This window comes from Perca fluviatilis, chromosome 11 (genome assembly GCF_010015445.1).
Source record: "Perca fluviatilis chromosome 11, GENO_Pfluv_1.0, whole genome shotgun sequence".
Lineage (NCBI taxonomy): Eukaryota > Metazoa > Chordata > Actinopteri > Perciformes > Percidae > Perca > Perca fluviatilis.
Window position 1 is genome coordinate 8,077,675 of NC_053122.1, and position 10,162 is coordinate 8,087,836.

Below are 10,162 nucleotides of genomic sequence, written 5' to 3' on the forward strand. Positions count from 1 at the left end.
AACACAATGAAGGAAAGGGGAAAAGGCAAAAAGCATAATATGAGCACTTTAAGCAAAAAAAGAAACAAGATTTTCCCCCCAAAACGGATGTTTGTGTCCCGGAAGTACTACTAAGGGAACCAGTGTTTTAACCCCAAACCACAATCAAGGAAGCATTGCTGCAATGACCTGGGTTAAAAGGTGGTCAGGCGTGTCGTACCTAACACACCCAGCTGTGTGTACCGATCTGAAGCATTGCACAATGCGTTGTGAAAACTGAACTCAGCAGGGTGTGAAAAGAGCAAGCAGCAAGCGTTCTGGGGAATTTTAGTCACGCCTGAATGTGGTTGCATCAGATGTCTTCGTTGTCCTGTCATTTTAATGTTCCTTTCATTTTTAATGATAATGACACATATTTACAGTAATAGCGTTTCATTTTCAGTTTTTATATACAGAACCAACTTATAGATTGTGCATAAGGGCATGGAGAGAAAAGATGAACAGAGACAGCAACCGTATAGTGCATCACAAAAGGCATAAAACATTGAGGCAGCACACAACCAACAGATTAATTAAGAGCAATTTCATCACTTAAAAGTGGACAGTGTCAAATTAAAATTCTTGAGTGTCAAAAAAAACAAGGAGTGATCCACGTACTTTAGCTTTTATCTGTTACCTACAGTATTACATGATACATATAATATATGTATCATGTAATATCATATTATGATATGTAAATCATAGGTGTCTATATAATATGTATAGAGAGAGAGAGGTAGAGTGGAGGGCGAGAAAACGTTTCTGCTGCATTTGCACTTTAACAGATAGAGACATCAGAACGTGGCACACAGACAAGTGTACAAATATATTGATTTATTATCTGTTTGTACAGTGTGTACACGTCAGAACATGCATGTGGGTTGCACTTTTGTTCGGTGAACATTCAGATTGTCAGTGAATGAATGTAAAACAGCTGTGCATGTTAACAATGGTGTTCTGACCTGGCTTCATCACATCACTTTACCCTACTCACAGAGCATGTAAACTAATAATGTGGCAGGTAAACACTTCTACATCTTGATGTGCAGTTTGGTTTTCATGTGAAAACAGTCATATCAGTAACTGAATTACCTTCCTTCTCAATGAAATGAGAGTATGGCTGAACCTGACTATTGCAAATACATGTTGATGTCCATCTTCTGTCAGCTGTATTTACTTTCATGTGTAATTCTTATGTATTTCACAGTATGTAAAAGTCAAGAGAGCTGTTTGACAACTGGACATACCTGTTACTCGCAAACACCTTTATTAAACAAACTGTACAGTCATCAATGCAGCAGAAATGTCACACTGACTTGTGCAAATGAGCATACGTCCATGAGCCTTAGTTAAGAGCTGTATTTCCTATTAAAGTTACATCGTAATAACAACTGAATATTACTTTCTAGGCCATCCCATTCTGATTTCAAATCTGCCAGCAGTCGCGAGTAATCTCCCTCTGGCATTCGTCACGCTGCCACTGAGTGTAAAAGCGCGAAGCACGCAGGTATGTCCCTCTTTGGCTAACGATGGAGGCGCAACATGGCAGAATACATACGAGCGACTCGCTCATATGTATGATTCTGAATGGCAGATTCTACGCTGACAAGAAATCTTTGATTAGTTGGTGGAAGTAATTACACATGAATGAGCACATATTTGTGCATGAACAAAGGTTTTTTTGCTAAGAATCAACTCAAAACATTACACAATGGAGCTTTAAGTTTCTAGTTCTTTTAGAACTAGTTTCTAGACTTTTATTCTTTAAAAGGTTATCTTGTCTTGTCTCAAGAATTGCAGATTGATTTTAGGAGTCTACTATGTAGAACCATGATACAGTAATTTGGCATAGTGGAATCTATTCAAAACAACGATAAAAACTGTTTGCATTAATTTTTAGATTTAGATTTTGGGTAAATGGGCCAAACATGCCAAAAAAAAACCCATTTATTTTATAAATGTATATGGCTCTAGGTCTGTCCACAGGAATTGGATATGCTACTCAGCACTTTTACTCTGAGATGCCAGATGTCTGGTCCAACAGAGACAGGAAATGTTTGGTACAACACTACCAGATGAAGGGTTTGAACAGTTTGTAAATGCAGAATACATGTTCATCAGCAGCAAATTACAGCAACAAAAAATACATAATTCAGTCTATTCACATATACTGCAAGGCATCTTCATTAACACGGTTAAATATATACACTATGTACAATATGTACTTCAATCACTCTGTTTGACAAAGTGCTCAGTAGTTCGATTTCAGTTTGTACTTGAAGTCCACATCATAAGTAGGCTGGAGGACTCCCAGGCCAGCACGGGATTGGTCAAGAGGGGGGGCTTTGATAGCAGGGTCCAATAGTTCCATTTCAAAGTAGGACAGCACTAGAGTCAGAAACTGCTTGATCTCGTACATAGCAAAAAATCTGCCGGGGCATTTGGTGACGCCAGAGCCGAAGGGCATGTTAAAGTAACGCAGCCGCCGGCCGTTGCGGTAGAAGGTGGTTTTCTCCTGACCCTTCTCATCCAGGAAACGGTCAAACTTGTACTCCTGCGGGGTGAAGAGGAGAGAGGGAGAGAGGAAGATGAGTTTTCAGTAGGGCAACACAAAGTGAAGGGGTTTTCAGGAGTTTTCTCACTAAGTAGCAGGGTTCCAATTAAAAATGCAAAAAAAAAAAAGATTAATTTCTTGTAACCCTGAGTATAAATAACAGTCCTTCCAGAAAAATGCAGAGTTTTTTTGTGATTGTTGCGGTCAAAAATCCTTGATTATGCGGTACGTTTTCTTAAAAAATGTGATGGAATATGCGGGATATTTATGCAATTTTATGCGATGAAATTGCAAAAACTGCAGTTTGAAAAAAAAAAGTGATTCCCCCCAACACCCTGCTTTTTGATGATGTTCACGTCGCGTAATTACGTCACTTCATAACGTTCCCATGGCAACAGGGGAAAATGGCTGCTCTTGTGTGAAGTAAACGCTTCTTATATACTGTCTATGAGTAAACGCAAAATTTTTCAGCTTTCTGCTAAGATATATGTGACTCTTTTGCAACGAAAATGCGGGGATTATGAAATCATGCAAGCCCCGCATATTTTGCGCGGAAATCGGCAATTTATGCGGCGAAAGTGCGGCGTATTTGAAAAAATGCGGCCCCCGCATAAATATGCGGACTTTGGCTGATTATGCATTGAATTATGCGATTGCATAATCGCGTTTTTCTGGAGGGACTGAAATAAATACATGTTTTGAAGTGAATTGACATAGGGCTCTTACATAAGGATCCTCAAAGATTTCTGGATCGTAGTGCAGCATGGGTGGATACAGGGCAATGACATCATCCTTCCTAATACGGTAAGCTTCATTGTTGTCCATGTGAAGCAGGAAGTCCTCCTTGGCAACACGTACGTTCATGGAAGCACTGGAAAGACGCATGGCTTCTTTTATGATGCTGTCTGTAGACAGAAAGAAAGAAAGTTAGGTTCATAACTCACCTTCACTTAAATGTTTTATCTCAAGGTTTTATATCTTATATTTTTTGTTGTTGTAATAAATATTCATTCTCCATCTTTGTCTTTGTGAGCCAGCTAGATGTTAACCCAATATGACATGATGTGTAAAATAGTGTAGCGTTAATTTTTTTAATTCTTAGGTTTTCTTGTTATTTTGTTTTTATACTTTGTTATGTTTCTTTTCTTTTCCTGTATGTGACATGAAATGTTTTCATATTGTCAGGTTTAATGTTGTTTAACCCCCCCCCAGGAAGACTGATCGTCTAGGCGTCAGCTAATGGGGATCCTTATAATGAACCAATAAACTAATAACATTTCTTTACTGCATCTAATAAAACATGCCCAAATTCTGTACAAAACCACATTTCTTTGTTGTATACCATATATAGGCAATGCCAGACATCAATTTAGCAATCTTAGTTGACGTGCAAGTTACTTCTTTTTTCTAGTAATGTATTGGTAACCTTACCCAGAACAGGCATGTTGTCCAGCTGTTCCCTGGTCAGGTTCAGTGTGGGGTCACTAGGGTCCACCGTCAGGCCTGAATCCTCCAGAATTTTCTGCAATTCCTGTCGGGCTCCTTTCATAGCATCGGGACTCCTGAGTACAGATAGAGGAGCAGTTAGTCACGTTGCTGTCACTGCTTACATTGGATAACTTTGTTTTCAACCTATGCAGAAACACATACTTTCATTTCATTTAAACAGCCCCATGTGTCTAGTTTCCTACAGTGGAATGAAAATAGTGCTGATATTTACATTAGATGAACAGTGCAGCAACACACCCTTGGATACTATATGTTGCACTCGTTTACTGGTGTTAGACCAGCCCTTTAGAAAAACAGTTACGTAAGTCACCCTAGCCCCAGGCTATTTGCAAGCAAAGAGATGTGATATTAAATCACACCTGACAGATACTGACAGCTTAATTTTAAAACGATAGAGAGCTGTTAGAAACTAGAAATATTTTTTGTGCCACTCATCACTGTACTTTCCTTGAGTTCTTTCACAACTTCAAAATTTCCTTTTGCATTGAAGCAACTTGATGCTATTGCTCCATATTCCTTTAGTTTGAAAAACCTTGATTTACTCTGCAGTCGAATAGCAAATTAGTCCGGCTAAGCATGGTCAAGAGAGCTTTGTGTAGATGACAAACTTGAACTGGCAACTGCTTATTTATTAGATCGAAAACACACATTTCATTCATCATCCCAGTCCCAGATTGTTTAAATGATTGTTTGCATAGAAATTAAGACAGAACTCTGAACCACTATTACATGTTGAGTTGAACAACCCGTTTGTGGCTGCCTTCTGTTTTATTTCTAGAGAGCCCACACAGTAAAGAAAAAGAGAACTATCAGCATACCTGATCATGTAAAAGAGACTCCAGAAGGTAGCAGGCAGGGTGTTAGCCTGTGACGCCCAGAGCAGAGCGACGTGGGTCCTGGCCTTGCTCACGTCATTGAAGGTAGATAAGGAATCATTCAGGATCATCCTCATAGAGATCAGATCAGACATGTTCTCTCTCTTGGACAACTTTTCAGCGTGCATGGTCTTTGCTAGGTTCTAGACATTTGAAAAGAATAAAAAGACATTCAAATACTTGAGTTTCTATTTTGTTAATCTAATACTGCTAAAAAAAGAAAGAAGAAGGAATAGCAGCACAGAGGCATTGTGGCATCAGATCAAGGCAGTTTATAATTGTATTATCGTAGGAAAAGCCCACTAACCTCTCTGGCACTGTGAGCACTCTTGAAGACATGGATGGGCAGGCCAGCCACCAACGCAGGGAAGATCTTATCAAACTCTTTGAAGTTCTCCAAAGCGTTGAGCACCAAGGCTTTCTCAGCCGCCTGCTGGGCCTGACACTTGTCTTCACCGAGCTCTTTACCAAACAGAGTCAGGTAGCCGGACTCAAACATCACCTGGAGGACAGCAGGACAAAAGGAAACATGTTAGGACTGTTGGGATGGTTGTATTCAAGTCCTAATGTAGGGCATGGGGGCTATGGAAGTAGTAGTAGTATGGAAGTATATACAGTGTCCAAACTTGAATAACTACTTATTAATAAGTTTCTCCTGGGTACTTTTGTCGTTATTGTTTTTATCAAGTTGCAGCCATGACAATTGACTTTGTTGGACAAAATTTAGAAGTCAATTTTGTGAGTCAGTCTAATCCAGACTGTATCCACTATAAATTGTAGAGCCCTAGGCCCCGAAAGCAGACTAGCTCTTGCAGTTTCTTTGATAAATAAATCTTGTATGCTTCCAGTCCAAAGTCCGGACCAAATGACTGACCTTGTAGCAGAAAGCAAAGATGCCATCCACCTCCCAGTGGTCCTTGCCAGGGCTCAGTTTGCCCGACCTCAGCATGACGTCCTGGAGGTGGCCCATCATGGTCTCTATCAGGGAGGGCAGAGCCTCACCCTGCAGCGTCTTCAGAAAGGTTTGGTGAAGGTTCTCTGTGGTGTGGCCATGGCGAGGGTCAAAGCTGTCATGGCCGAACGCCTGGTGAGAGTAGAAGAAGAAGAAGTTTAGGACCATTGAAGGACTCATTGGTAGCATGAAATTGTCCTCCATGGAAGACGAAAAATATCCTTACCAAACGTGGTATGAATAATAAAAGATCAAATCAAATATATTTACCTTGACAGATGTTGCAAAGTGGAACTTCCTCCAATCCAGGTGTCTCCCCTGTCGGATGACTGAATGGTAAGAGAAGGGGTCACACAGGAAGTGGATGTACTGGCCTGCGATCTTGCAGGTGAAAATGTGGCCGTACTTCTTCTGGCGGCTGCGGAGGAACTGAAGAGGGTTGGCTCCGAACTGCAGAGCACAACCCAGGTAGGGGATGAAGCCATTCTCAACTGCAGGTTCACCAGGTTGCCTATCGACAAGAAAGAGATAGCAGACAATATTCAATAAAAGCCAAAACAAATATACAGTGTTGGAAGGTCAAAGTGTTTTCTTTTGTGTTTTTTTAAGTTTAGGCCTTTAGGCCAGTTTAGACATGAAAGGGGAGAGAGGGGGAATGACACACAGCAAAGGGCTGCAGGTCAGTATTGATCCCATGGCCTCTGTACATGGGGCGCGCGCCCTCCCAGTTGAGCTATCCATATTTTGGGGCTCAGTTGCTTGTCTAGACAGATAAGGGTTACTGTACGAGGACTGTATTACTTAATTGTAAAAATCCCAGATTTGTATAGAGTTATGCTCATTTTGCTTCTTACAAATGACTGATGGATATTCAGCAATAGTGATTCAACCTAAAGCCAGGGAAGTCATCATGGAATTGTTTTTTCTTTTTGTCCAATAGAAACCATGCATGTCCAAAATGTAAATATTTCATGTAATCAGAAAAAAGAGAGACGGGCGAATGATCTGAATCCATAAAATAGCATATATATTATTCAGGTAATGTGAAGACCTTAAACAACCAAATATGGTATGCCATGGTTTGCACTAAAAAATAGACAAAAGTATCATTCATTCATTGATTAATTACTTAGTTAAGTAAGATTGGGAAATCGGTGGTTTAGTGGGCCTTTTTTTATATTCCTGCAACAAAAGTGTGAACCTTTTGCAAACCAGGGGCGTTGCGTTTCATGGTCGGCGCCTTAACCCCTCGGCTACCTGCGGTTGAGGGTTTTAGGCTGTTGACCATGTAATTGCATGCAAACCTCCCATTTTTTCTTCGCCACCCCACTATTGACTGTCAAATACAAGCATAAAATGCCCACAAAAATAATATAGTGATAAATAAGTCCTCCCGCACCCTTTTTCCATTGACAATGGCAGTTATTCAGCCCATATTCATTAATTAAAACTCATTTAAAGTTGAACCATGACCCTCCCAACAACCACAACATTTCCAAAGCATTACAAACCAGTTACCAATGTTGTTATACCAGCCAGACTGAATGGCATTATGACACTCTTAGAGTAAACAAAACACTTTGTCACATATATTTTTACACTAGAAACTTTTCTCCGATTCAGTCAATCTGACTACAGTTTGACCACAGCAGCTGACACATTTGTGAATCAACAGCATACCAAAAAAACCCAAAAACCAGCATCTGTATAAAAGCTTTTATTTGATTAGCGCACACTGCATGCATATGTATGACATTCACAGTGGCTACATAACAATGGTTACATAAGTGTCCACATGCCTCATGTATAGTGTTGCTGCTTGCCTGGGGGAGGAAAAAACATGTCGGTATAAATAAAGGAGATTCCTATTCATGTTAAATGTTTCAGACCCGCTGTGTATGTAAATTACAGGAACTTCAACTACAAAGAATGCCTAATACATTGCATCCTATGTGTCCTATGTGTACTCTTACCTGCGTCGTATCCCCACAGCGAGCCATAGAAGGCAGCAGAATCCCACCACTACTGCCCAGATCAGGGCGATGCTAATGGTCATGATGTTGTTGATGATGACGATGAGAGAAAGATCAACCACCTCAGGAGGCTCACTAAACGCTACTGAAGGTCCACACAGATCACACTGACAGTGATTAACTAACTGTTGCCTGCTTAATTTAAGTCAACAGCCCTAGAAAAAAAAAAGGATTATTTAAGATGTATTAAAGATGCTACCCTAGGTTCCTGGAGTTTTCCAACCCAGAGACTATGAATGCACTGCTTGTCACTGTAAATTTTGCAAGCAGCCTGTGTGAGGAATGCCGGTTCATCCTCATGTGATGACAGGCAGTGTGTGTCAGGTTTTTATACCTGCCCCCGTCCAAAGGGCGGATTCAGGCGATCGGTATGCTATCATCACTGGAGTCAGTGGAAACAAAAAGGTTCAGTTTATCTTCAATAGTCATTATGCAACAAAATGAGCTATGGCTTTCTTTGAGATAACCCTGCAAGTACACTAAAAGGGAGGATGTTTCTATTTTTATCAGCATTTATCAGCTAAAACAAAAAATCCTAACTACATGTTCCGATGGTGATTGATGTTCAAAACCTGCAGCTCGGATTGTGAAATCTGATCAGTTAAAAAGTCAAATCAACGAATCCATGTTTTTTCAATGTGCATAAACAGTACAGTCTCTTTTACTGTAAAAGCCTAATAGAAGGACTTATCTCAATTACAAATGTTATATTAATTTTTTTGTAGTATAAAAAAAATCAAAAGGTTTTCCTATCAGGAATGTCCTTTGAAATAGTATCAAGTAAAAGGATCTAGCAGGTTATCTTACTTGTATTTCTCTAGGAAATCGGATTCCATGCATCCTGCATGCGTGTGTGTGTGTGTGTGTGTGTGTGTGTGTGTGTGTGTGTGTGTGTGTGTGTGTGTGTGTGTGTGTGTGTGTGTGTGTGTGTGTGTGTGTGTGTGTGTGTGTGTGTGTGTGTGTGTGTGTGTGTGTGTGTGTGTGTGATGGCCTTGACCGGAGTCCATGGACAGAGTTACCTGAAAGTGATGATAGTGCTGGGTTGGTAAATATATTCAAGGTCTGTGCCTGCTGGGCTCCTGTATGTGTGTGTGTGTGTGTGTGTGTGTGTGTCTGTGTCTGTGTCTGTGTCTGTGTGTGTGTTTGTGTGCGTGGGCGTGTGTTTGTGTGTATGCCTGCGTGCATGTATGTTCAGTATGTAATAAGTGCAACCTGTTAAGACTTGCCATTATGCCAGTGGAGATGAGAAAGACAACATAACAGAATAACAAACGCATTAAAGAGAACCACTTAAAGTGACAATAGGTCATCCATCAACATGGAGACACTAACAATTCTCTAAGCGTAAAGCATGTGAAGATATGGAATACCTGCAGGATGACATTGATGGAGATGGAGGTATAAGTGAGACTCTAGTTAAATTTTAAGCCCAAAGCATTTCTCAAGTTGAAGCCAGTTATTTGTGAAGGTAAATATGGTGCAAAATGTGAGAGCTTGTAAACTTGACGTGAGCACTTGTAAAATATGATGTGAGAATATGATCTGAACCTGTATGTTAACATTTTCATTTAAAAAAAAATAACATGAGAGAAAAATCTGAAAATTTTCAGTTGCAAAAATTGGCTTACAGAAAGTGTTATTTTTTTGGGGATATTTTTTAGATATTTTCTTTTTTACTTTTGCAGTAAGGTTGTCATTCATGGTGCTGAATGTCTTCTCACACTCACTACTGGAAACAGCAATAGTCCTGACAACTCTCTTCTCTTCATTTTGAGCACTTCGCTCAAGCGCAGAATTTCAGCATCCCAGCACTGTATATCTATCTTTAGGCCAACATTCAGAATCTAGGAATTTTATGTCACGCATTAGCTTTTCAGTAGTCTATATTCACGACCTTCCACTTCCGGGATTGCCCTGTTGACGCCGGAAATTACGCCGCATGCCCTTTTTTTTTGACCAGATTTTCGTTACCTAACGCTTTCTTTGTGTGAGGACTATGGTTACCTGCTCCTCAGATCTCTGCAGGGTAAATCCAGACAGCTAGCTAGACTATCTGTCCAATCTGAGTTTTCTGTTGCACGGCTAAAACAATCTTTTGAACGTACACACATTCCACCAAAACAAGTTCCTTCCCGAGGCTATTTTCCAGCGGCACCGGGGCTCCGTGCAGCGCTTAGCGCCACCCCTGGACGATTGTGACTGGTTTAAAGAAATGCCAATA

The 10,162-nt window shown here is 40.4% G+C and overlaps 1 protein-coding gene across 1 annotated transcript; it reads right to left on the reverse strand.

Annotated features, from left to right (window-relative positions):
- Nucleotides 1–1,621: 1,621 nt before the first annotated feature.
- LOC120567605 (cytochrome P450 7A1) lies at nucleotides 1,622–8,252 on the reverse strand. The gene is made up of 8 exons (XM_039814514.1): nucleotides 7,882–8,252; nucleotides 6,179–6,419; nucleotides 5,831–6,040; nucleotides 5,264–5,458; nucleotides 4,900–5,099; nucleotides 4,004–4,134; nucleotides 3,299–3,477; nucleotides 1,622–2,572 (listed from the first exon to the last, which is right to left on the reverse strand). Exons 1-8 carry the CDS (start codon nucleotides 7,962–7,964, stop codon nucleotides 2,270–2,272), a joined length of 1,542 nt encoding a protein of 513 aa, XP_039670448.1. The 5' UTR covers nucleotides 7,965–8,252; the 3' UTR covers nucleotides 1,622–2,269.
- Nucleotides 8,253–10,162: the final 1,910 nt, after the last annotated feature.

What these genes read in the sequence shown, in the direction of transcription:
- LOC120567605 (XM_039814514.1), bottom strand. Translation starts at nt 7,964, where the DNA reads ATGACCATTAGCATCGCCCTGATCTGGGCAGTAGTGGTGGGATTCTGC. An exon ending in TCTTTGCTTTCTGCTACAAG is followed by an intron (nt 5,459 to 5,830) that starts GTCAGTCATTTG and finishes GCTGTCCTCCAG; the next exon opens with GTGATGTTTGAGTCCGGCTA. An exon ending in AGTCTCTTTTACATGATCAG is followed by an intron (nt 4,135 to 4,899) that starts GTATGCTGATAG and finishes ATCTGTACTCAG; the next exon opens with GAGTCCCGATGCTATGAAAG.